Genomic DNA, 27522 nt, shown 5'->3' with positions numbered 1-27522 from the left:
TTGGATCACCGCGCAATGTTCTGTTTTCTTAACGCAGGAAAGTGCGTCCCCATGGTAACCACTACAGCTCCATGATTGCCCACCCTCAGCCATTCTTAACCAACCAAATGACCATGCCCGCCCACCAGCCAATAAATATAGGCATTGCACATGTGGTGTGGCCGCAGCCTGCTGCCAACAAGAGAGTGAAGCCTTGTACCAACAGGTATGCAATGTGAAATGCTTTATTCAATGTGTGCCTTGTGAAATCAAAATGAGCAGATTACGATGCATCAGATTGTTGCGTTGCTACTATTTGGCCCTTGGTGGTGCTAAATAGGGTAACCAGAATATAAAATACAACTCTTATTCGTGATCATCCAAATTCCCATCACATTAAAGGTCAAGTGTCATCCCTATAAACATTCTAAAATATATATCGTAATGAAAAATACATATAACATTATTCACTTCAATGTCTATACAAAAAAATAAATATGAGCGAAGAGCGCGTCATCCATGCGCAAAGGTGCGGAAGTCTCCTTCGACGTCCAAGTGGTGTGCCTCTTCTGTCCGTGACATCACACTGGGACATTCGCCATTGAAAACACGCTGTGCCACCTACTATGGGAGATGAACACGCCCGTTCTGACACGGAAGCTCTTTCCGAAGAAGAGGACATCTCACAACCGAACGAAGTGACTGGGGCAATGTTACCCTATCGTTTCGAGCCATACTTAGATGATATGTGGATCACGGCCAAACCGCATGCAGCCAAACCACCTCCGCGCCTGATCAATCTCCGCGTGGCGGTGATAAAAACCCCACCCGCGAGCAACAACAACGATGCCGCAGCCAACCCGCCTCCCCAGCCGATCCACCTCCGTGCAGCGGTGATAAAAACAACGCTACCCATGAGCGGCGACGACGCCGCGGCCATAACGCCTTCCCGTCCGATCTACCTCCACGGCAGAGATGAGCCACCAGGCCGCTGCGACGAGCCACCCCGGCCGAAGCCGTGTCGACAAGGCCGGCGGCGATCCATAAGGCCTGCGGAGGCCATCCTTCAGCGGCTGCTGCAGGGAAAGGGCACATCAACACATTTAGCACCCCTGATTTATGGATTATGCCCCCCCCCCAACCATTGTTTTTTTTTTTTTAATAACTGAATACACACCACCTGTCATTTGGAACCCACAAATCTCTCGTCCTTTGCCCCTGTGCAATCCATTTGTCACTATAAACCGGGTCTTTTGGAAAAGTATGAAGAGCGAATCCATCCTCCTGAGTGTTCGAGCAATGTCCAACAATGCAACGAGCTGGCATTTTGGCTAACACGAAGGAACGATGAGCTACCTTCCAGCAGGTACTACTAGTATAAACAGACGAGACCGGTTGAGGTTGCCCTGTACGTCACTTCCTGCTTCTTCTCGAAAACAAATCCCTCGAGAGGATTTTCATGGCAGGAGTTACAAAAAGCCATATATGTCAAGATTATGTTTTGTGGTGAAAAAATGGATGGGTCCATACCGGCTGTGGTACTGCATGCGCAAGTCTGGTGTGGCAGAGAAGTATGTTAAAATAGTACAGGACATGTATGATGGCAGCAGAACAATGGTGAGGTGTGCCTTAGGTGTGACAGAGGAATTTAAGGTGGAGGTGGGACTGCATCAGGGATCAGCTCTGAGCCCCTTCCTGTTTGCAGTGGTAATGGATAGGCTGACAGATGAGGTTAGACTGGAATCCCCTTGGACCATGATGTTCGCAGATGATATTGTCATATGCAGTGAAAGCAGGGAGCATGCAGAGGAACAATTGGAAAGATGGAGACATGCACTGGAAAGGAGAGGAATGAAGATTAGCCAAAGTCAAACAGAATATATGTGCGTGAATGAGAAAAGTAGAGGGGGAAGAGTGAGGCTACAGGGAGAAGAGATAGCGAGGGTGGACGACTTCAAATACTTGGGGTCAACAATACAGAGCAATGGAGAGTGTGGTCAGGAAGTGAAGAAACGGGTCCAAGCAGGTTGGAACAGCTGGCGAAAGGTGTCTGGTGTGTTATGTGACAGAAGAGTGTCTGCTAGGATGAAGGGCAAAGTTTACAAAACAGTGGTGAGGCCGGCCATGATGTACGGATTAGAGACGGTGGCACTGAAGAAACAACAGGAATCTGAACTGGAGGTGGCAGAAATGAAGATGTTGAGGTTCTCGCTCGGAGTGACCAGGTTGGATAGGATTAGAAATAAGCTCATTCGAGGGACAGCCAAAGCTGGATGTTTTGGAGACAAGATTCGAGAGAGCAGACTTCGATGGTTTGGACATGTTCAGAGGCGAGAGAGTGAGTGTATTGGTAGAAGGATGCTGAGGATGGAGCTCCCAGGCAAAAGAGCGAGAGGAAGACCAAAGAGAAGGTTTATGGATGTGGTGAGGGAAGACATGAGGGCAGTTGGGGTTAGAGAGGAAGATGCAGGAGATAGGCTAAGATGGCAAAAGATGACATGCTGTGGCGACCCCTAACGAGACAAGCCGAAAGGAAAAGAAGAAGATACCGGCTGCCGTTTTTTCATTAATAACATACTAAAAATCATGCATTTCATAACAGTGGACATTTAATAAATGTTCAGTAAATTATTGAAGTTTTGAGTTTATTGTCAGTGCTGCTTTTCATGAGCTCATGGTGTGTTTATCCGCCCACAGAGGCAGCAACTTTTCCCAAAACACAAACATCCCAAATTTACCATGCCAGTCCCCAAAGATGGCCGATATAGCAAAGAATGTGGAAGAGTCGTCGGCGCAAAATTCCAGGTGCCCTGAAAAGGAGCATGCTCTTGTACGGGAGCAAGAAACAGAAGAGGCGGAGGAAGAAGACGACGACAACTGCTGTAAAGTTCAGCCAGACAGCGAGGAGCTTTCGGTGTCGCAAGAGCAGCGGCATGCCATGATGATCTCCGAATTAACTAGCCCATCCGTCAGCGTCATCAGCATCAGTAGTGATGAAGAGGAGGGCGCACAAAGGCATGCGATGGGCGAGTGAGTACAAACTGCCACGTCCTTTGAGGGAAAAAAAGAGCTATGGCTCAAGTTATAAATGCCCTTTTGTCTTTGCCAGATGTAAAGGAAGTGCAGATTGTGAGGCGTGTCAGAGCACAGTTAGTATGGAGAGAGTCTGTTCCCTCAGCAGCCCTGACAGCACCCTGAGCACCAGCTCCTCGGCCTCCGTGCATTCCAGCACGTCACCCTGCAAACATCCCAACAGGTAAGATCGATACAGGCTGTCACAAAGAAGCCTCAAGTTACAGGGTCTGGCACAACAAAATATCACGTTTTTTTTTTTTCTCGCCAACAGCATGTCTGATGATGAACCGGAGAGCGGTTGCGACACAGTGGACATCTCACCTGCTTCCAACGGCAATAACAACAGTCCCTTCCCTGAGCGGTGTTACATCACAAACAGCAATCAGAACTGCAAGCCTCGTGTTACATGTATTGCCCTGGAAACCGAGCCCAGTAAGCCGGCCATGCGTACGGCTGCGGTGCCTCCAATGAGGGTACAGAACAACAACACGGGTGTCAGTGAAACACCTGGAAACACAGGTAATGCTGATCACATTTCGCCAATAATTAATGCATCAGTAATTGTTTCAGTATTCCTTGTAGCACTGGAGCATGTGAGTAATATACCCGAATTACTTACTTGGCTACACAGGAGAGCAGCGAGTGCTAGGTCATGATAGCTCAAAAGTCTAGTCACCACTTGCTGTCTGCTCTACAGGTCACATGGCCTGGGATTACGCCATCTTAGTCGGCCACAGAGGTTCTCCCAGGTGATTATGGGTTGACCTGACTGATTTGTCTGAGCCCATTTCTGGAATGGACATTTATTTTTTTTTGCCGATGGTCTAATTCCAAACTGACACAGCTAGCCTGTGTATCTATCTGCGTGAGTGTGAGCTTCATAAAGCTACACATGGCATGTGGAATTTGCTTTGGATTACATATTCAAAACACGGATGCCTTCCAGTGAACACGTTTCCTGGGTGTCATCGACAAAAAGGTTTGAATATTTAATTTGTTCAGTTGTAAAAGAGGATTTGCACACGCCATGAGTAGGGTTTATAACAGCTGTGGCCAGTGGGAGATCAACCTGACTATTTAACGCCTCCACCTACACACACACACACACACACACACACATACTATTTTACTATTTTTACATTTTAAAGTTGGGGTTAGGGCAGATTGCTGTGTAAATCCTTCACAGAAACCGTGCAGTCATATCACATTTCACGTCAAAGTCATGTCTCACCTCCAAACAGCAACTGCGGCCCTACATAAAAGGGCACAGCTTGCTATTCCAGGACTACCAGCTATTTTTATGGCTCATGATCTGGCCTCACTTTAAGCTCTATGAAAGAGCTTAGTTACCAGTTCCTCTCTGATCCCGCAAACATGTCTATTTATAATCGTTGAGATGGCATTCAGGGGACCGGTGCCACCACGTTGAATATTCGGAGCTGATCAAACTTACTACGATAGCAGACAACTGATAAAGCCCGCTGCCACAATTGTTGTTTAAAGTCATCTACTTATAGCAATGACATGCTTTTGCTCTTTTTGTTATTCATTTATAAAAGATGTGACTATTGCCCTGATCGCTTTGTTTTCTCCTCCCTCGCCACTTGAGCAGTTTTGGAGTCTTCGTACCAGTCCAAAGGGAGAGGCCCTTCTGGGCGGCATCATCACCACTCCACTCCTCTCCTCAACCGTTCCCAAAAGATCACCCCTTCATTCCAGTCCCAGCAGCAGCAACCCATTGGCTTTGGGCAGGTGAGAACTTGCGGCGTCATGCGTCAAATATTATACCGTCACACCCTCATGCACGCATGCCAGTAAGGGTGTTGTTTGACTGCTAGATATTTCCCAGAATAAGGATGAATAAAGAAAAACAAGTTTGACTCGATAACAGAAAAATAATATGGATCACTGATTGTTAAAACGTGGTACAAGTACCAGTAGTGGTATGCAAAAGAATCACAGATTTAAATTTAGATGAAATTGACATTTAGGAGATTAAATATCCCAAATCTTGAAAAGATATTTTTAGTTATGTGTATATTTACCATAATTTCGGTCCGAGAGAGCGCACCTGATTATAAGCCTCACCCAGTACATTTAGAAAGGAAATAGCATTTGGTACATATATAAGCCGCATCAGTGTGAAAGCCGTAAGTGCCCAATTTGAAACCCACCTTGAAATACGTAATATTTACGAAGACACTAAGTACACACAGAGTTTTAAAAGTTTTAATACCTTAGCTTAGCTTAACATAGCAACAACACGGTAGCACGAACTTGACTGGTAAAAAAAATTAAAAACATACCGGTAAAAAAACAGCCGCGGCAGCTACACAGTAGCAACACGGTAGGACAGCACCAACAGAGCCGGTTTAAAAAAAGACATATCTAAATTACTTAGACGTGGCAGTAACACAGCAGTGACGCGCTAGCATGACGCTAACGCTGGTGTGGTGCTAACCGGGCCAGTTAAAAAAAACCCATCCTGTTAAAAATCACTGAGACACAGCAGCAACCAGGCTAGCACAGCGCTAACATTGCCGGTTTAAAAAAAAATAAAAAATAATGGTAAAAGGTACTTCCTCGGCACATATATTCCACCGGTGTCATGCTTACCTTTTCAGCTCAAGTACCCCTTGTGGCCGTTAGAAAAAATGTATAAGTTAGCTGAATCACCGCATAAGCCGCAGCGTGTGAAAAAGGTCGCGGCTTATAGGCTGGAAATTACGGTATAAGACTTTTTAAAAAGATGAAGTACTGCGCATTTTTACAATTTTGTTAAGTACAATACAATAGATTTGCATTTAATTAAACTTTTTTCTGCACTACAGTTTTACTGAATTAGTATTTAAGTAGCATTTTGTTAGTTTCTAATGTTTAAGAGCATTATTGTTAAACTTGCACAATGTTAAAGTGGCTTATACCTTATAATAATAAACCTGCATTGTTTTTGATGACCAGTCATGCTGGTCATTGTGGATGTACTTGAACAGGTAAGTATGATTTGAGGTGGTATTTTGCCCAAGAGTTAAGAAAACCACTATTTGGGTGTCTACAAGTGTGCATTTTTTTCAGTTCTTTGCATTCTATTGCCATTCCTGCCTTGCAAAACTTTGGGCACAGCCCCATCTAGTGGCTAAGAAAGGCACGACGTCTGTTCTTGAAACCTGCTCCTTCCCTATTTTCCCACCAGGTCCAACATTTCACTTCCTGCCACCAGGAATGGAACGGCAACTTTGCTCATCGCAGACCGCAGGCCTTCATCCCCCCCACCATCCACGGGCCCGCATTCACCCTGTCCCACAGCAGTCCGAACCACTCTGCAGGCCACCCCCACCTTGGGGGGCACCCGCACTCCCAACCCACTTTGTTGTCGTATCCCCCATCTGGTCCTCTGGTCACGGCCGCCCCAGTCGCCCACCTCTTGGCCTCCCCCGGTGCCTCGCGCCCAGTCCTTCAGCCCGCATACAGCATCTCTCACCCGGCGGGCATCGTGCATCAGGTCGCAGTGGGCATCAATCCTCAGCTTTTGCCCTCCCCCACCTTGCATCCCCAAGGCCAATTCAAGCCCCTCCTCCCCCCGCATTCCTACATTGCCTCGCCGGCATATGGCAGTTTCCCACTCAGCCCCACCAAAATAAACCAGTACCCCTACATTTGAGCGCAGGTGCCCAGGTACTCTTTTCACTACCCGAGGGCTAAACGCACGGGGCAAATTCTGTCTTAATCCACAAGCAACATGGTTTTTCATTTCCAAAAACCATGGCACAACCACAGAGAAAGCAAGCTATTTTTGAATCATGTCAACTTGGGTGTAATTGTACTTCAAGCTTTAAAAAAAAAAGAAAGAAAAAAAAAAAAAGAACAATGTTTGAGATTATTTGGGCAAAAAAATCTGAAGGAAATAATGTATGAATGATTGATAGAATGAATGAGTAGTTAAACTCACACTTAATGTGTTTTGCACATTTGATATACCTTTGCATTGGATCTTCTACGAATACTCCTCAAAACAGGTAAATAATTGGGGTGTTGTTGAATAGTTTGACGTCGCACCCCACCTCCCCCGATCCCAGCTATTTTTCTATATCGCCTTCTTACGTGAGCAAGACACATCCACATTTGTAAAGCCATCCCCATCCCCCCACCCCCCGTCTCTAGCTCCAGATCGCCAGGTGTCGTCGACAGTGTCTGTTGTACCGCGTTCCGAGTATTTGTACTTTTTCAGTGTCTTTTCGGTGTTCGCAATGTCAAAAGTCAATGAAGCAGATTTTGAAATATGGTCGTTCCTCACCGCTGCATGTGGTCTTGCATGAGCAAAAAAAAAAAAAAAAAAAAAAAAGTGTAAAAATGAACGATGCGTAAAACGTTGCTCTTTTATCATTTGTGTCACAAGACTCGCTGCATTGTATAACTGTCCTTCAGCCATAGTGCCTTACATATTGTTCATGTTACTACTTACATATGACTATATACGAGACTATTAATGTACTGGACTGCAGCACTTGAAATTCCAATCGCTCGATGCGCCCTATGTGTGAGTATATTTATATGCACATAGCCTGCATGGACGTGACGCGTCGCGGATCGCGGTGCTTCTACTTTGGAGTCGGTGTGTATTGCAGTGTCGTAAAGTTCCTTTTTCCGTTCATGCAAGAAAAACGGCATGCCGTGCTGTTGCGAATGCTTTGATTATGATGTGGGGGTGGGGAAAAAAACATAACTTTTTGTTTGTCCGAATGATCTAGTGTACAAAGTGCAAGTACCGAGTATTGCTTCATATTTGATAATCACTTTCTATTTAGTGAAACTCTTATTACTAACAGTATTTGTACTGTTTGACGAAACTGCAATACAATCGAAATAGTCGCCTTTCCCTCCCCCCCAACCCCCCTCTGTAATTTTCGTTTTGAGTGTTTTCACTTTGTTTCTTCGGTGTTTTAGACTTGTGTGTGTGAGTGAGTGTGGGCATGGCTTTGACCAGGTAAGGAAAAACAATGCAAATAATTCACCGTATGGAATTTTTCCAAGCCTGACCAAACCATGCAGTGTTCGACGATACACACACACACGTATATTATCAAGATATAGAGATATTTAGTACAAATGCTTGATGAGGTGTGAATTTAATTGTGTGCAATTTCCCTCATTTATGCATGTGCGACAAAGTTAACTTTGCCCTTTACATTTGTTGATGGCTCAAGGCTTCTCTGTGTCGACTGCTTCTTTTTAAACATTCCTTCAGGGAGGATATATACATATACATATATAAATATATGCGGTGGGAGCAGGTGTCACCAGTCTATATATCATATATCTATATATGTAGATATTCTTGTTTTTCTGTTTCCTTAGTTATTTGTGTACTTTTTTTTTGTCTTTAATTTCAAATGAAGTTGCTTGGCAGCACCAAAGACTGTAATTCATTTCCTGAGCAAGGTAGCTACTCTGTTTGTGTATTCCTTACGTAGAACATGGTAGTAAAATGGGGGTGGATTAAAAAAAAAAAAAAAAAATTATATATATATAAAACAAACGTGTATTTAAAAACGGCTGAGATTTTGTCTCGCTTATTGGGCAATTAATAAGTCGTATCATTTCTTTCATGAATGTATCATAGATAAGCTGCTAAATGATGATTGCCACTTCCATCGCTGTGAAATTAGGGGAGTTGTCTGAGTTTTATTTTTTGTTTTTGTTTGGTTTTTTTTGTGTGTGTATTTAGGTCCCTAATTATCTAAAATAGAAGTGGTTTTGATTAGTTTTTTTTTTCGTGATCCTATTTGGAGTGTCATTGTAACTACTGTATTGCTGATAATGAACACTAGTTGCATTTCTTGTTTTTTTTTGGGGGGGTAGGCGTGTGTGTGTGTGTGTGTGTGTGTGTGTGTGTGCGTGTTTTTGCATCAGTATTTTATCCTTCTCGACCTATCCTTCGGGGCTCATCACGGCATATAAATGATGTATCGATCTGTAACTTAATTTTTTTTGGTATGTTTTCATATTGATGTTTCCTACACGTTTAAAAACTGTAGCTTGCAGTATCAATTTAACTTGTACGTTAACAATATTTTTAGCAGTGCAGGAGCCCCATGAGAGTGTTTTAGGATTTAAAAAAAAAAAAAAAAAAGGCATTGCGTGTGTTAAAAATTTCTCTTACACACACACAACAAAGGAAGGGAGATTAGAATAGGTGCCCAAAAATGAATGATTATCATTCCCGTGAACTAATTTGACCTATTATTTATTATTAGAATGTTTTTATCTGTTCAATGTTATGAGAATAACGTGCTTTGCCTTGCGTTCCGATCGCTGCCCTCCCGCTCGTCACAATGTTTTTAAATTGGCAAGCGGCCGTCGTCGTGTGGTCCTGATTGAAACTGAAGCAGTGTGAACAGCACTGTGTTTGTGCCTTGAGATTCAGAACATTTGAGATGGTCATTGCGCAATCTTTACTGGAAGAGGAAGGCCTAGGATCCGTTAAGTCTGTTAGTACTCTATATCTGGACAAATACTGGGGCTCTTGCAGAAAGTGAAAATATGGCTGTGGCCCGGCCCATTTGCCTGGCTCCCTCTCAGTAGCCTCTTTTACACAGCGATGATGCGTAATGGCCACATCACAGCTGCAACAGAAAATATTTTATGTTTATTTATCAAGCTCTTAAAAAAATGACGAAATTACGAAATTAAGTGATGTACATGACTAAAAATCTAACTTTTTTTTTTTTTTTAAACCAGTTAAGTGGGTGTTAGAGAGGAGGATGCATGAGATAGGCTTAGATGGAAAAGGATGACACGCTGTGGCGACCCCTAACGGGACAAGCTGAAAGAAAAAGAACAAGAACCATTTAAGGCAATTGAGAGCAGTTTCTTATTTCAAATGCTGATCTGGAGGCGCTCCAGGGTTCAGTGACCTGCACAAGGACATTTTGATAGCGGCTAGTCAGAGCCGGGATTTGAACCGCCGACCCTTTTGGTCAGTGGACGACACACAAACAAACATAAGACTATTGACAGAACATTAAAAAGAAAAAACTAAAAATAAGGGCTCAATTCTCTTGCTGCATTGAAGAAAAATCCCATTTGCTCTGAGCTTCAACTTTGGTACCTCCCGGAGCAGCTTGTCATCTCACTTTAGGAAGCGGGCAGGAGCGAAGGGAGAGACCATGTCACAATTGGAGAACAAATAGCGCAATCTTAAAATGAACTCTCATGTTGTCAGGCAGCCGGTGGAGTATGGGGAGAATAGAAGTTATGTGCTCCCTCTTATGTGTTCCAGTTAAGAGGCGAGCAGCAGCATTTTGCGCTGACTGGAGATGTTTGAGGGAGGGACAGGCTGAGTCCAAAGTGTATAACAGTTATCCAGGTCCAGCAGTTTCCGAATACTGCTGTGTCAGAAAAAGCTTCACCTTTTGTCAGGTGCTGGAAGTGAAATAAACTGCGGCGATATGCCGATCTAATGTGAAATCCTGGATAAAAGCGCCCCCAGTGATTTTCGTCCGCAGGGTCTCCGGGCTCTTTCTTAGAGGTAGAGAAGCTCTCAGTAGAGCTGCTGCTCCTTCACATCGATGAGGTTGCTCGGGCGTCTGATTAAGTTGCCTCTTGGACGCCTCCCCGGTGATTTGTTTCGGGGACGACCCAGGGAACGCTAGAGAGTCCGCGTCTCTCGGCTGCCCCGGGAACGCCTCGGGATCCCTCTGGAATCGCTGGAGGGAAGTAGTTGGAGAGAGGGAAATCCGTGCGATTCCTTCCGCGATGCGACCTCAGAGCAGTTGGATATTTGTTTTCCCATGTGACATCCCACAAATGTATGCAACATCCATAAATGATTGATGACATCATTGCCAGTTTGGTTTCCTTGTTGCATTTCAGCAGCTGAATATTGTGTAAAAGAGGCTACTGTTGTGTTTGATGAGGTTCAGGTCAGGTCTTTGGCATTCTTCCAGACCAAACCCCGGGACTTTGCTTCAAGTGTTGCTAATGGAACGAGCCACCATTTGTTCCTACTAAATTGAATCATCTAAATGTCTTTGTCAGACGTAACTAAGCGTCCCTGTCCAACCCTAATTGTTGAATGAATATCAGAACGTGTCCCGTAACTCGATCGAGATGAGTTTTCAAAGTGGCGTATGGACCAGAAAAGAAAAAAAAAAAAAAAAAAACAAGACAAAACTTCATCCTATTCTCTGATCACCGTGTAGAAGCATCAGAGGGTGGTGGAAAATGGTGGGTTGTACTACTACTAATAATAATAATAATAATACACTTAGCGATGATAAGAATAATAATGTCACACGTCTTTGGATCGTCACTCTGGCTTGAAACAGCAGATGCAATACTTTAAAACATTTTTGCCGTCATTGCACCACACAAGTGTTCTTAGATGATGTGTACTACACGTGACCTTGCATGCCCGCCGCTTTCTTTTGTCACGCACCCAGAGCACATTTGCTAACACTGGCGTGGAAGAATCACCAACTGCTCCTCTTGCATGTTGATTTTCCTCTTTATTATTATTATTAAAGAGACGGTTATCGCGATTTCGCGGCACAGTCACAAGTGCGATGCGTTTCAACACTGATGAGGTTATTTTGCTTTTTATTTGTTACTGATTATATTCCAGTGTAATTTTGGGAGACGAGACGTGAAGTTTGCAGGTGATTACTGTTTGAAAAAGTTTGCCAATCATGTGCACGGAAAGCGTAATGCATGTTTTGGTTCCTCCCAAAGTCTTCACCAGCAATGCGAGACAAGAGGAGATGAAAGTTATTGTTTTGAAACTTACGCCTCACCAACAACTAGCTTTACAGAAATTATTTTTTCCCCCTTTTTGGAGGATTTGTGTAACATTTAACAGATAAAACACTTTCTAAACTATTACAGTAATGATTTTATGAAATATGGCAACAAAAAAATCCTCTGCTCTGGTTTTATCCTTTAGCGCTGTTCATTCAGGGTGTGTATTAATCTCAACGGGCTACTGTTGTTGTTTGATTTTGTTTTGCTCCATTTTATTTTAGCTTTGTGTTCATCTCTTTCCGCAGAGTTAATTCATGCTGCAAGTTATGGAATTACCTGTCTAGACGGCTCATCAAATACACAATTATGAAATCTGAGCTATTACTGTTTCGAAACCTGTAGATTATTTTGTGGCTTTTTTGTTTTTTTTTCTCCATTTGTTTTTGCTTTTTTTTTTTTTAAAAAATTTGTTTGTGCTACACTAGTTTGCCATGTAGCAATTGCACTGTGCAATATTTACAGTATGAGGACTGGGAAACTAACTATGGATGTGATGTCTCTTTACAGTTTGCATTAGTGTTTCCTCTCTAGTTCTCAGTGATTTAGGTGTGACCAAGCCTTCTTTACTTAGTCACATTAAGCGGGTTTTCCAGGTGACTCTTTTGGTGAGTGTCGAAGTAAGACTTATAAATGGTGTATTATTGTTAAGATTCACTTTGAATTAAAAAAAAAAAACATCTATTGATGCAGTTGTCTGCTTGGTCATTCGTTTTGGTTTGAGTGTTCAGTCAAGGCCAAACATTTTGCCAATGAGTCATTGTTCGTGTTTCATTAACTTTACCGCTTGCAATTTCAAAGAATATTTTTACATTTCTATTATACAGTGGAACCCCAAAAGTTTAAAATTTTTTCTCCACAGAAGTAAGAAAAAAACTGTTGGATGTCATGTATGGTGTTTGCAAATTTTTTTTAACTATTGTTTTTGTTATACATTACAAATATTAATTCCAACAATACTTATAAAACTAATCCAGTTGACAATAGAATAGGCAAACTGTTCTCTTTCCTTTTCAATTTTTGGTGCATCTTAACCCATTCATAGGCAGGGTGGCAATTTTTTGCTCCTAACAGTCCTAAAGTCTCCTAACAGTCCACAATCAAGGAAATAACACTTCTTTTTCATTTATGGTTAATTTATATGATAACTTTACTCATTTATAATCTCGTCCCAAAAATGGGACGCTGACCACGAGAGGGTACTTGGGGTTTTCTTAGTAGATCGTCCCAAAAACCAGAATCAGAATCAGATTAAAACACTTAAATATTTTGATATACTGAAGGATATAATGCGTGAAAATCATGATGTCCCAAAAATGGGACACTTCCCACGAATGGGTTAAAAGGGTGACAGTTTTACTTTATTTTAATATCATTTAGTTTTATTATTCTGTGGTTAATTTCTGAGCTAGATGGTTATGATTTTTTTTACATTGCTTCCACTGTACTGTCAGTAAAGGTTTTATGAAGGTGAAAGAAAGAACGTGAAAATAAATTCATTCACTTTTCATGTGAAACCAGGTCTATCTAAATTAAAATGAATACAAGGAAACTGTTTTTCCATAGTTCACCAGATTCAAACGTGAGGCATCTTTTGAAATATATTTTCCCATGTGTTCAATTAATTTTGTAAAGTGCGTTAAGAGGACGAAGCCTTGTAGATCCCAGCCACATATCAGTCCAGTGGTCACCAATCCAGCCTCAAGGCCACCCCACTTGGCCAAGTGCAGTCGAAAGAAGAAAATCCTATAAATATGAAATTCTCGAAGAAATTCTAGCATTATTGTGACATTTAACAAAATTAAATAATTTTGGGTGATCCAGACTGACCTGAAGCAGAGACAGGTTTAGTCTGATTTGACTTCAGACAGTGAAACAAAAAAGAAGAAATGTTTTTGCACAGTGTATCTAAACTTCAACTGTAGCTAATAAATCTAAACATGCCTAATCTCCATCTTCTGTTCCCAAAAAGTATTTCCCATTTATCAAGATAGTGCACATATTTGACACGAGAAGAAGTCACCTCTCGGCACACGAACAAACAAAAATGTCACAAAAATATAAATACTAAAATTTGAATAATTTCATAATTCAATAATCAAATTGACTTTCTCAATGTAAAATCTAGCCCTGCTTTGCTAAGTTGAACTCGAAGCTCTTATCCTCTTGTCTGAATGGCAACAGGTGGCATGCAAGTCAGTTGTACCTCCTGCCGTAATTGTTCTGGCTGCCACTGGCACTGTGGATGACCAAAGATACTAGGCCCTGTCCCAAATAACAAAAATGTATAATTGACCCCACCCCCGGCAAAAAAACAAACAAAAAAAATCATTATCACATTTCCTCATAGATGCCAGAAGATAGTGCAAAGGACTGATTTTGTGCACGGTGGAGCATCTGGTGAGACTTTTGGCCTCACAGTTCTGAGGACTGGGGTCCAAATCCCAGCCCTGCCCGTGTAGAGTTTGCATGTCCTCCCTGCACCTGGGTGGGTTTTCTCCGGGCACTCCGGTTTCCTCCCACATCCCCAAAACACGCATTAACTGCAGACTCTAAATTGCCCGTAGGTGTTACTGTGAGTTTGGCTGTTGTCTGCCTCCATGTGCCCTGTGATTGGCTGGCAACCAGTTCAGGGTGTACCCCGCCTCCTGCCCAATGATAGCTGGGATAGGCTCCAGCACTCCCGTGACCCTCATGAGGATAAGCATCTCAGAAAACGGATGAATGGATGAAGCATTGAAGCACCCGAATGCTGCCAAAGCCGTTATTGGGTGACAACTATGTGAATTGTTAATTTAGCAGTGACAATTGAATGATATCCCCCCCTCCCCCCAAAGAGATCTGCCAATGTTGAACTGCAAATATGTATCTTTGTTCATCTATCTATGCCAGCAACTTATAGTGACAGGCAGAACAATGGAATACTCTTTCATGTTTCATTGAAATTGATAATAGTTAGGGACCACGAAATCGGATAAAATTCCTTCACTTGATAATCTCACACAGTGTGGTGACTGGGACTTTGTTCAAGATGAGGCAGACATGTTTTTGTTTGTAAAACTGCAGAGTATGCACGGAGACGGCAGAAGTAAATGCCGCAGTGTCACCGCCGCGCTTTTTTGTTTTCCGCCGCTGTGCTGACCTCGTGTGGACAAAAAAGGTAAGACGGCCACATTGTTATTCAGAGAGAATGATAGATGCCCGTGTCCCTGCAGATCCGTTAAAGCTTCCATATTTTCCGCACGTTTTTAATTAAAAAAAAAAACAAAAATACAAATTCATCTGTATATTAGCAGGAAGTATGAACATCAGGAGATGCAGACATAATTCTAACCTTTCGGCAGTGTGCGCGCGCCCTGCGCCACCCGCCGACGATGATGTTCATGATGATGATGATGATGATGATGATGGGTGGATCGAGCAGAGGTGGACCGGTAGGGCTCATTTCTTCATGTGGCTTCAACGCAGCGTCAGTCACCCCAAAAAAGCCCTTGCACCCTGCCATCCCCCCTCCCTCCTCTCTGCAGTCCTGGCCACAAGACCGGATCACGAGCCCACCGGAGCCTGATCCGATGTATTATTTACGTGCCAAACTTCAGCAACTCGTCCCCCGGAGATGGCTGCCGGTCTGAGGAAGCGCGCGCCGCCGGGGGCAGCCCGGGGAGCGGACCCTGGTCCTGCGAGGGATGCTGGAAGGAGAGGAGGAGGAGGAGGAGAAGAAGAAGAGGGGATGTGTGCAAGAAGGAGAAGAAAGAGCAGGTGGCGGAGCAGAGGGGTGGGAATGCCTGCAAAGTGTACGCTGTCTGCGGGGATGTTTTTACTCCTGCTCCGGTGTTCTTTGGCCGCAGAGGGTAAGAGATTTTTTTGTTTGTTTAAATTCAGATGCATCCATCTCCACAGTGCGTCTCCTTCAATCTCGCTCCATTGTGTGTGTGTGTGTGTGTTGTAGTTCACGCGGCATTGTTGTGCACACTATTTGCTGCAGGCTGCACGACTCTGTGGATGAATCTGGGCTCACCTGAATCGCTGGAATGTAACATGCCCCGTGTCCATTGTTTCCACGCTCGGTGTCACTTCGTTTGTGAAACACGCTTTGAGCTAAAGAGATGACATTCGGGAGTTCTACACATGTTTAACAATGTGTTTATACTGGTGGCACGGGTGTAAAACTGCACTTCATCACACTGAGAGGCTGGGAGTCGTCACCGGTCTTTCTCCTCTCGAACCCAAATATTAAAAACTGCTCTTTGTGTGATGCAGTGCAGCACTCGACAGTATTTTGTAGTGTAGTTGTTGGAGTGGCAGTGGGTTTCTCCGGGCACTCTGGTTTCCTCCCACATCCCAAAAACATACAACATTAATTGGACACTCTAAATTGCCCCTAGGTGTGATTGTGAGTGCGGCTGTTTGTCTCGATGTGCCCCGCGATTGGCCAGCAACCGGTTTCGGGTGTACCCCGGCTCCTGCCCGTTGACAGCTGGGATAGGCTCCAGCACTCCCCGTGTCCCTTGTAAGGATAAGCGGCAAAGGAAATGGATGGATATAACCAGCAATCAAAAATTTATTTCCAAGCAACCATTCATCTTCTATATTGCTTGTCCTCATTAAGGTCACAACTCATGGGTGAAGTGGACCCTATCCCACCTGACGTTGGGTGAGAGGCAGGGTACGTCCTTGATTGGTTACACGTCAATCGAGTGATGCTTTATGAGAGAGTTTATTCCGTTCCATATCTCAAAATCATCTTTCCTCATTGAAATGAATGGAAATGCCATGAATCCGTTCCAGGTTCTTCCCTAAAAAAACAAAACAAAATAAAATAAATTGTGTTTCTAAGGGAAAACGGCACTCTATAATCTTTTTCCTTTATAAAAAAAATAGTGGAATGAAAACTGACAAAGCTGCTTTAAATTCTTTTTAGTTGAGTAAAAAAAGGATGTTCCTGTCAACGACATCGAAAAAATTTTGCCACACATGGCTGTGAATATTCTCATTGATGCAGATCATTTTGTCCATCGATCCATTCATCATCCATCTATTTTCTTTACCGCTTATCCCCACGAGGGTCGCGGCTTTTACACCTTGGCAAACTGTCACCACAATAGTAATTAATTATGTTAATTAATACCTCTGTGATGGTGTCCACTAACAAGCATTAAAATTTTTTTAAAATCTCTATTTGGGGCTGTACCTAATGAAGTGGTGAGCTGGTTTGCTATTCAGCCCACTTTTTAAACTTGCTTGAAAATCCTCTTTTCTTTCTTTTTTTTTTTTTTTTAATTTCCCTGACTAAGAACATTAAGTACGATCATTGTCTGTATCACACCGAGGGGAGTTATTCTGGGAATGCAAAGCGGTGCCGTCGCATCTGGGTCAGCGCTAATGACACACGTAATGTTGCCAAGAGTAGGTTTATATCTGGGGTCAAGGTTGCCGGCAAAAACACAGCCTGCTCACGGATGAAGCCGCATTACGCGTCGATTCCTGCGCGACTTTTGACGCAGCGCCGCGCATTTGACCCCACGCAACAAAACAAAACAAGTGCGTACGAGTGAGTGGTGCTGGGGCGCACGTTTAAGACGACCGGATGTGCTGACGGTTTGGAAGTGGGCCTGCGACGGAAGCAGAGCTGACGACCATCAGCACTGCAATACTGTCAACCAGCGTTAGAAACAACAGACTGGAACAAATATTCATTACATATTATATATTCTCCAGTGTTTTCCAAATTACTCCCTTATCTCCTGTATTCGTACTTGGGCCAATGCTTTGCAGCATCCTGTACGATTTTTCGTGCCAAGGAACTATATTGGGGCACAGTGGTGGAGCTGGTAAAGCGTTGGCCTCACAGTTCTGAGGTCCCGAGTTCAATCACGGACCCGCCTGTGTGGACTTTGCATGTTCTCCCCGTGCCTGCTTGGGTTTTCTCCAGCCACTCCGGTTTCCTCGCACATACCAAAAAACATCCAACTTTAATTGGACACTCTAAATTGCCCCAAAGTGTGATTGTGAGTGCGACTGTTGTCTGTCTCTATGTGCCCTGCGATTGACTGGCAACCAGTTCAGGGTGTACCCCGCCTCCTGCCCGTCGACAGCTGGGATAGGCTCCAGCACTCCCTTGCGATCCTTGTGAGGATAAGCGGCAGATAAAATGGATGGATGGAACTATATTGAAGCTTCCTTTAGACAAAAGTAGTGCTTTGCAACCTTCTTGTGACCCCCCCCCTCCCCCCACACACACACATGCAGACACACACACACTAATATAGAGTGAAGTGTTCCCCCACATATTCACATTTCACGATTTGGGAATTCACCTAAATGGTTCAAGGTCACCACTCAGGATTGGCATTTGAAGCAATACACTCACTCAATGAGAAAATTGACAGTCAATTATTTCCATCCATCCATTTTCTTAGCTGCTTATCCTCACACGGGAATGCTGGAGCCTATCCCATCTGTCAACGGGCACGAGGCGGGGTACACCCTGAACCGGTTGCCAATCGCAGGGCACATCAAGACAAACAGCGGCACTCACAGTCACACCTAGGAGCAATTTCAGAGTGTCCAATTAATGTTGCATCTTTTTGGGATGTGGGAGGAAACCGGAGTGCCCGGAGAAAACCCACCCACGCAGGCACGGGGAGAACATGCAAACTCCACCCAGGCGGGTCCGGGATTGAACTCGGGACCTCAGAACTGTGAGGCCAACGCTTACCAGCTGACCCAGCGTGCTGCCTGTCAATTAATTGATATTTGGAATTAAACACCATTTGTATCGAGCTTCGAATGGAGAACACATAAAAAGTCTGTGATGTTGTCGACTACAAACTACAGACTGACGCAACGGTGCCTCTGCTGGTTGTAGCCCATCACTGCACTCTGTTATGTGGCAGTTGCTTTTACGAAAGCCGTCTTAATGATTAATGAATCGATCAAATGATTATCAAGGTCATCCCTACTCATCCATTTTTGGCAGACCTCAGACTGGTTGTCAGTCATTCTCATCCGCATAAACAACCACGCACACCAACCTAATGGGTCTTCATCTTGAGTCTTGAAATTAAACTAACACACATGCTTTTTTTGGTTGTTTTTTTTTTTTCAAGGTGGATAAGGTAGGGTAAACTTGTGCAAACTCCACACTGGAAGGCCCAAACTGAAATTCAAGCCACGAATCTTTTAATTGCGATCATAATCTGTCTTTTTTTACGGGTAATTGCCGTTCAAGATCAGTCATGCTCGACTTGATCATTTAGAAGGAAATTAGACGAACGATTGTTTTACCTTCGAGCGGGATAAATCTTAGCAACACGAGTGTTATAGTAACTGCGTAAGCTTCGAATGGACTGTTGTGGTTTCCTTAAGCGAAGCACTCACAAAACAAACTGTCTACAAACGATGGTGGCGTGCTGATGTAGAGACGCAATGACCATACAGTGATGTCTCGGTTCTTAACCACAATACGTTCCAGAAAACGGTTCGAGAAGTGATTTGTTTGAAAACCAAATCTATGTTTCCCATTACAATGAATGGAAAAATAAAAAATGTGTTCCAATCCTAAAAAAATCGGCTTTTTAAAGCATTGTTTTTAGTCTTTCCTGATAATAAACTGCACAGTAGAAATACATGTATAGTTTAAATACTTTATATAATAAAATAATTTAAGAAATATATTTAGTTTTTGCTTAAAATGTATGTTTTAAAAGTCGAGTATGCTCGGCTGGGAGTGCATTGCCGTATCTGTAGCAACTCGTCCCCCAGCCTTGTAAAACAACAGTCACTACCGGGACACGTCTGTGTACATAGGCTGCGTTATACAAAATAACAAAAGTGTGCCGGTTGCGCCGCACACGTTATGTCATTTCGGGGTTTTTTTTTTCATGGGGCGTTCGAATTGACAATAACAAAATGCGTTTTGGATGGGTCAATTGCTTGCGCCGTACGTGCGATGTTATTTCCAGGTTTTTTCGGGGGGCGTTCGAACTGACAATAACAAGGCGAGTCTTGGGTGGGTCAGCTGTTTGCACCGCATGCTTATGTTATTTCTGGGTTTGTTTGGCGGCGTGAGAATTCACAACAAAGTGTCAGCTGGTTTGGCTGCGGCAATGTTATTTTTGTTTTTTTTTTCGGGGGCTTTCGAGTACCGATTTTCGTTCAAAAACGGAAGCAAAAAAATCTCAAAATTTTCGTTCGGATTTGTTCGAAAACAGGGACGTTCGAGAATCGAGGCTTTACTGTATCTTCCCACGAAAACACTACAGTTTTTTTTATCATTTTTTATCATGTTACAAATCCCCCCACCTCCCCACAAACCTTGACAGACAGGTGATGAATGCGATGTCAACCATGGCGACTCGCCCTTTTTGGTACACTCATACAGGTCCACTACAGAAAGTCAATTGAAGTCGAGTTGATGTTAACAAATAGTTGATGAGGTCATTGATATTGTTTCAGAACAGTACCATAATTGGAAAAAAAAGATCAAAAGAGGAATTGATTTGCAATAAATCTATATTCACAATGGAAATCTCGTAGGCTCAATTTCCACAGAACAGAACACAAGAGCATCGGTGTAGAATGGGTAAAAGCTCAACCACTGTGGCGTGATCTTATTTCCAGCTGGATGGGGGGGGGGGGGTGGTTTCCCTTATCATCTTGCTCGGTGTGCTTGCTGCTGGGAGAGCTGCGTAATGTTTGCACAATTTGGCCAAATGACAAAACCTCTCCTCGTTCTGGGCGCACCACAGCAGCGAGTTCTGCATGGTGAGATTATTTGCGGGGTTGGCAAATAATCACAAGCCTTTTTTTTTCTGTGTGTGGAGACTGAAACGATGTTGAAAATCCTGCTGGAACCTGGCTGCCCCCTCCCCCCCGATTACTCTCACCTTCACTTACCAAAACTGTGGATTTAAGGAATGGAAGCCATAAACCAAAAACATGTGATTGATGACTATACGTGATGTCAGTGTCAGTATTCAGTGACTGTATATTACTCCGACTTTGCTGACTTTTGAACCTCACAGAGTATTTCTCACCGTTGTTATTTTGAGAGGAGTTTTAAACACACTGAAAAGAACAAAAGTATTAATATTTTTGGGAAAAATGTTGCATAACTGGAGTTGTAATTTTACAGCTGCTGTCAAAAAAAACAAATAAAAAAAACAGATGACTGTTGTCCCATTCACATCACTGAAGAGAGCAAGCTCTTTTCATTGCTAACCAACAGTATTGATTTGTGGAAAAAATATGTAATCGACCAAATTCTGACAGTAGTTTTCCGCCTGCTTTATTCTTGCATAATTTTTATTTTTATTTTTGCATGTGCATGAAATTCTTCGGTGTCGTTATGTAAGGTGACAGAATGTAACGGTCTGATTGATGACACACGTCTCCATGGCATGCCGGTGTGCGTGCCCACCCCCACCCCACCTCTTCCAACTGTGCTGAGGCCGGTGTGTCGTGCTCAAGTGTTTTACGCTAGCCGGAAACATTTCGGACCGCAGGCGTCAGGTGTGCTGTATGTGTGTGCATGAGCGGCGTGCGCTTCAGCTTCTCTGTGCATTGGCACAGTAAAAGCAGGAGAGAGAGACCAAAAAAAAAAAAAAAGACAATACGTATTGTCAACGTGATGTTTTCATAAGAGTCTTGACGTTAACAAAGTGTCTCATTCTTTATAGATAATGGTGCTTTCGTTCTCTTGGAATGCATGAGAAATATTGTGTTTTGAAGTTTAGTTTTTTGTATTTTTTTGTGTTTGATCCCGTTTAGCTGTACTGGTGTACTTTATTGTTGGCTGCTGGTCTGTGTGGATTTATGAATGAAAGCGCTTATTACCCGAGTTAACCTCACAGGCTCACAATTTCCTTCCATCCATCCATCCATCCATCCATCCATCCATCCATCCATCCATCCATCCATCCATCCATCCATCCATTTTCTTAGCCACTTATCCTCACGAGGGTCACAGGGAGTACTGGAGCCTATCCCAGCTGTCAAATGGCAGGAGGCGCGGTACACCCTGAACTGGTCGCCAGTCAATCGTAGGGCACATAGAGACAAACAGCCACAATCACAATCACACCTTGGGGCAATTTAGAGTGTCCAATTAATGTCACATGTTTTTGGGATGTCGGAGGAAACTGGAGTGCCTGGAGTAAACTCATGCAGGCATGGAGAGGACATGCAATCTCCGCACAGGCGGGTCCGGGATTGAACCCGGGACCTCAGAACTGTGAGGCCAAGCTGAGGCCTACCAGCTGAGGCACCGTGCCCCTAAAAAAAAAAGAGTGGATGGAAATAAGTTCTAAAAAACACTTGACTTCATACCGCCCATTAATTTATTATTATTTTTTTAATTTTTGATGCTGCTGGAGTAATTTAATCTCATTAACTGAACTTTATTGTTAGCTGCTGGTCAGTGTGGGTTTATGAATGAAATTATTACCTGAGTTAACGTCACACGCAGGCTCATAATTCCCTTCCTTTTTGGACATTCTCATGTTAATTTGTGTCACATCTTAACTCTGCTCCAAGTAAGAGGCATTAAATGCCTTTTCTTCTCGTATTATGATGACTACAAGTATATTTAATTGACTCGTTTGTTTGGTCAATTCCTTTTTTTTTTTTTTTTTAATAACCATCCAGCAGTAAAACAACAGTAAAAGCTTATTTGGTCCCGGCTTCCACAATCGAACAATCAAGTTCCGCAGGGTGGCTGTGTCAGGTTAAACCTTCCCGCTTCATAACTTTCAATTCATAAACTGCGTGCCACTGAAATGAGTTAAGCATGTCATTTTACACTTTCTCCTCACACTAACTCAAATTGCAGCAGGTGACCAAAGAACTGCACGTCACCCCCCCCCCCCCCCAACCACCGCCTTCTTGTTTTTGCCAGTGTGAACCCTTTCAAAGCTGCCGCTTATGTTAAAACAATTTCCTGGAAATCGGTTTACACAAACAACAACAACAACAACTATGATTCACCCTCGCTTAGCGGCCGACCGACCCCGTTTCCCCCATTTTACCTCGCTGCGGCGAATTAGTGCACGGCGGTTAATTAAGTTGGGCGCAAGCTAAAGAAGAATTCGCCTCGTCGGATGCAGCCTGTGCCTCGTCGCGAAGTCGATATGCAAACACGTTAGCGAGCTGCTGTCGGAAATGTCAACGTTTAGATTCTGCTCACACGTCTTCATCCGTCTGGAGTTCCTGCAGGCCGAGCGTTTCAGGCCCCAAATTGAAAACGCCGGCGACAAGTAATTAAACATTTATTGGTGCTGGTCATGTCCTAATGAAGTTAAAAATGTCTCGCTCTCCTCCGTCCAGTGTTTGCATCCCTTCTACAACCCACGCATGCAATGGAAAAAAAAAGGCTTCTAATTAGTACGGCGGACCATCTGCTCGGTATTATCGCCAGTATAGTTCAGTGCGATCAAGGGAATATTTGTGTTTGTGTGTTATGAACTCCATCCATGTTTCTCTCCAGCATTGCTCTGTGCATTTATGTGCACGTGCATGATGGCACACGACGCTTTGCCTGTGGCGCTACCTCACAAAGACCAGTGGCTCTGATTTGTAGACACCCCCCAAAAAAACAAAAACAAATGTACATTACTCTGGACCACAATGACGTTACGCAGTTTTTGCTTCGTAATCCTTCATCGGGCACGAAAGCATATTAGGTAGCTAATGGACTGAACTAATGGACCCTGCATGAATCATTATGCGACCGTAGAATGACATTTCTCCTCAGCCAATCAGCAAAGAAATGAATTAAAATGTTTACACATCCATTCTCTGTAGAGCTTGTCCTTTTAGTCTTGTGCGGTGAGCTGGAGCCCACCTCAAATCATCACCTGTCATCAGTTACGTGGCACATACCGTAATTCCTGGCCTACAGAGCGCAACTGGTTACAAGCCTCACCGAGTACATTTGTCAGGGAAATACCATTTGGTACATACATATGCCGCAGCTGTGTGAAAGCTGCAAGTGCCCACATTGAAACCCACATTGAAACATGAGATATTTACAAAGAAAGATGGTACACAGCAAGAGTTTAACGCTAGCACCGCCACATTAACGTTAGTGCCACGGTAACGCTAGCGCTGCGCTAACAGGGCCGGTAAAAAAAAAACATACCGGTAAAAATCACTGAGACACGGCAGTAACACGCTACCGCAGCGCTAACAGGGCCGGACGGGTGAACGTCACTTCCTCGACTCATATATTCCACCGGTCTCACTCTCAGCTTTTCCGCTCGAATTCCCCCTTGCGGCCGTGAGAAAAAAAATGCACAAATTAGCCACGTCACCGCATAAACCACAGGGTTGAAAGAGTGTGAAAAAAAGTTGCAGCTTATAGGGCGGAAATGACGGTACTTTGCTCCATCACAGAAGTAGAAATGTATTAGACACCACTGAAAGAAAGTGAAGCACTTTGTAAACAAACAACTAGTATATTTAGCTCAAATATGTCATCCGCTCTGAAGGGCTAAAATCTGCAACACTAGTGCTAACGCTAACAGGGCCGGTTAAAATAAACCTTACCTGTGAATATCTCTGAGACACGCCAGTAAGACAGCAGCAACATGCCACTACAGGGCAAACACTAGCGCAGTGCTAACAAGGCCAATAAATGTCACTTCCTCGGCACACATATTCCACCGGTCTCACTCTTACCTTTTCCGCTCGAATTCCCCTTTGCGGCCATTAGAAAAAATGCATAAATTAGCCACGTCACCGCATAAACCAATGGTTGAAAGCGTGTGAAAAAAGTTGCGGCTTATAGGCCGGAAATTACTGTACTTTGCTCAATCACTAGAGTAGAACTGTATTATCCACCACTGGAAGAAAGTCAAGCACTCTGCAAACAAGCAACCAGTATATTTAGCTCAAATACATCATCTGCATGTTCGCTCTGAAGGTCTAAACCTGCAACGCTAGTGCTAACGCTAGCGCTGCGCTCGCGCTAACGCTAACAGGGCCGGTTAAAATAAAACTTACCGGTAAATATCTCCGTGACACGACAGTAACACAGCAGCAACACGCTAGCACCGCTCTAACGCTAGCGTAGTGCTAAGAAGCCCGGTAAAAGTCATTTCCTCGGCACATATATTCTACCGGTCTCATTCTTACCTTATCCGGTCAAGTGCCCCCTTGTGGCCGTTAGAAAAATTTTACAAATTAGCCGCATCACCGCAAAAACCGCAGGGTGGAAAGCGTGTGAAAAAAGCCGTGGCTTGTAGGCCGGAAATTACGGGATATACTGTATAACCATTCACACTCACATTCGCACAAATGGACATTTTGGAGCCTTCCATGAATATTTTCGGAATGGGGGAGGGAAACCAACACAGTGACAGGGAGAAAATGCAGGTCCATACATAGACGCCAGAACCGAAATTCAAATTTCGAATCTGTCGACTGTGAGGCGCACATACTAACATTTACCCCTCTTTGTAGTTGCTGTATTATAACCCAGGCCGGTCCCACCATTTTAATTTGAGGTTACTATGAATGGAACTCTGTTGTTCCGTGACCTGACCTGATTTTGGGATTCCCATGAACGCAACCAACAAACAATTCTCGCTCTGTCACGTAAAAGCAGAAAACAAACTTGTTTTGTGTACCTTATTTGTTTTTTGCTTGGACGGGATTACACTGTAGGACGTATCTGACACGATAACGCGGCATTTTTGGTGCTTCAAGTCGAACAAGGATATGTATTTGCGCCAAGTTGAGAAGTGTCATTTATTTTTATCTTCAGTCTTTTATATTAGTCCTGATGCCAATGATAAAACAACTAGATAACATAATTTGCTCATCCATCATAATGACCAACCATTCATTTAGATGCTTTAGGTAAAACCAGGCCAATGACAGAGATAATACCCCCCTATAACAACCCATATTATTGCACCCTCCCCACCAAAAAAAAAAAAAATCTGACTCAGGCTTTAAACTAAAAGGGAAAGGAGAAATATTCATGATATTGCAATATTAATTCCTGCCATTTCATAGTCTTGAATTATTCTGCGTCTCAAAGTTATTCATGGGATTTCATTGCATAAACCAATGTCAATCAGTACTGTACCTAACCCCATAAAGTCAAGGTGACCCCATGTAGTGTCCTCACTCAGACCCTAAAGTTTTACTTATGAGGCCGACTTGCGGATTAAATAGCACTTTATTTTTTTTTTATTCTAAAGTCTCGTTACTCCTGGTTTCTTGCGTTCTTGTGCTGGGGTTGAGAGTTGGAGGAGCCCATTCGCTACGTCAGTCAGTGCCAGTGAAGCATCTCAAAGTTGGAGCACATTAACGGGAGCCTTCAACACTTGTTGAAGTGTTATTAATGAGTAATCAAGCTTTCCCACAAGTCCTGCGGCCTGCAAGTTTAAACACTTTTAGTGCTTCTCGCAGTTTGAAGTCATTTGAAAAACTTTCACCTAGTTCATTAGAAGACGTGCCCTGCGATTGACTTGTGACCAGTTCGGGGTGTGCCCCGCTTTGGCTCAGCCTTGACCTAGACTAGGATAGGTTGGAGAAAATAACATAAATATAAATGCATAAATATGTCATCATAGCAAAATATTCAGTAGCGCTCAGACCTTCGCTAAGGCTGAACATTTGCTAACATGTCTGAATCACTAACTGAAATTGTAATAAACCAGTAATAGTACATTATTAAGCACACTTTTTAAAATGCCTAAATTGATGGGTCACTGCCCCACTTTTTCCTCAATTAAAACGTACAAACAAATTATGCAATTATGTGATCGGGACTTTTTAAGTTAGGGATCTTCATCCAAACCAAAATGCACTTTGTATTATACTGTATATGCTTCCAATGCATTATTTTGGGGCAAGGGTCACCAACATGGTGTCCATGGGTACCAGGTCTCCGCTCAAGGACCATGAGTAGTCTGAAAATACAGGGAGACCTCGGGTTAAGACGGTCTCAACCTAAGATGTTTTGACTTTACAATGCCCGTCCCCCGTCCGCCCGTCCCGTTTTGCCTGGCTAATGCTTGTCCGTGTTTGTGCGCCGGTAGTATGTTCGAATTTTTCACCCTGCTTTTTAGACATTATGGCCCCAACGAAAGAAGAAAGCTGTGCCAAAAGAAAATCCATGACCATGGAAACGAAGCGCAAGATCATAAAAAGATTGGAGAAAGGAGGGACACCAACACCACCAAGGCTTCAGTTGGTCAACCGTGGTGACAATTATTAAAGACAAAGCCTGTATTTTAGCACATGTGAAGGGTTCCGTTCCTCTGTTCGATACAATGATCACAAAACAAGGTTCTTTGATACTTGTCGAGATGGAGAGGATTGAGGACCAGGTTCCTTCGCAATAGCTAAGCACAGCCTCCCCTTCTTCTTCTTCGTCTCCATCCACCTCTCAGCAGTAATGCTAAGTACATCATCTTGTTTATTTTCGGCTGACTCATCTCACTTCATCACACTCGGGAATTTGGCTCATGGGATTTATAAATACACTGTATATATGTGACTGGCGGACTTCTACGATGTGTAGTTTTGAAGACCACGTCGTGACACAGGTTTTGTTTTGGCGGCACTCTCCATTTATTTGACACACCTGTCAAGAACAACCCGAAACAAACACTTTGTAATTTCTGTAGCATCAAGCTAGGAACAAAACATACATCGTTG

General features: G+C 43.4%; 2 protein-coding genes across 2 annotated transcripts in view; both read left to right on the top strand.

Moving 5' to 3' along the window:
• Window positions 1–7405, top strand: part of hipk3b (homeodomain interacting protein kinase 3b) — a 40741-nt gene extending 33336 nt beyond the window's left edge. Inside the window, exons 11-16 of the mRNA XM_061814231.1 lie at window positions 38–205; window positions 2677–3009; window positions 3089–3235; window positions 3326–3573; window positions 4667–4806; window positions 6248–7405. Coding sequence (XP_061670215.1) covers window positions 38–205; window positions 2677–3009; window positions 3089–3235; window positions 3326–3573; window positions 4667–4806; window positions 6248–6715 — 1504 coding nt within the window. The 3' untranslated portion in view covers window positions 6716–7405. The remainder of the gene's footprint in view (window positions 1–37; window positions 206–2676; window positions 3010–3088; window positions 3236–3325; window positions 3574–4666; window positions 4807–6247) is intronic.
• Window positions 7406–15466: 8061 nt separating this feature from the next.
• kiaa1549lb (KIAA1549-like b) overlaps window positions 15467–27522 on the top strand; it is a 71522-nt gene continuing 59466 nt past the window's right edge. Inside the window, exon 1 of the mRNA XM_061814208.1 lies at window positions 15467–15701. Coding sequence (XP_061670192.1) covers window positions 15467–15701 — 235 coding nt within the window. The remainder of the gene's footprint in view (window positions 15702–27522) is intronic.

The sequence above is a fragment of the Syngnathoides biaculeatus genome, chromosome 3 (assembly GCF_019802595.1).
Source record: "Syngnathoides biaculeatus isolate LvHL_M chromosome 3, ASM1980259v1, whole genome shotgun sequence".
NCBI lineage: Eukaryota > Metazoa > Chordata > Actinopteri > Syngnathiformes > Syngnathidae > Syngnathoides > Syngnathoides biaculeatus.
Note: the sequence above shows the minus strand (reverse complement) of the source record. Positions and strands in the feature narration are given on the sequence as shown.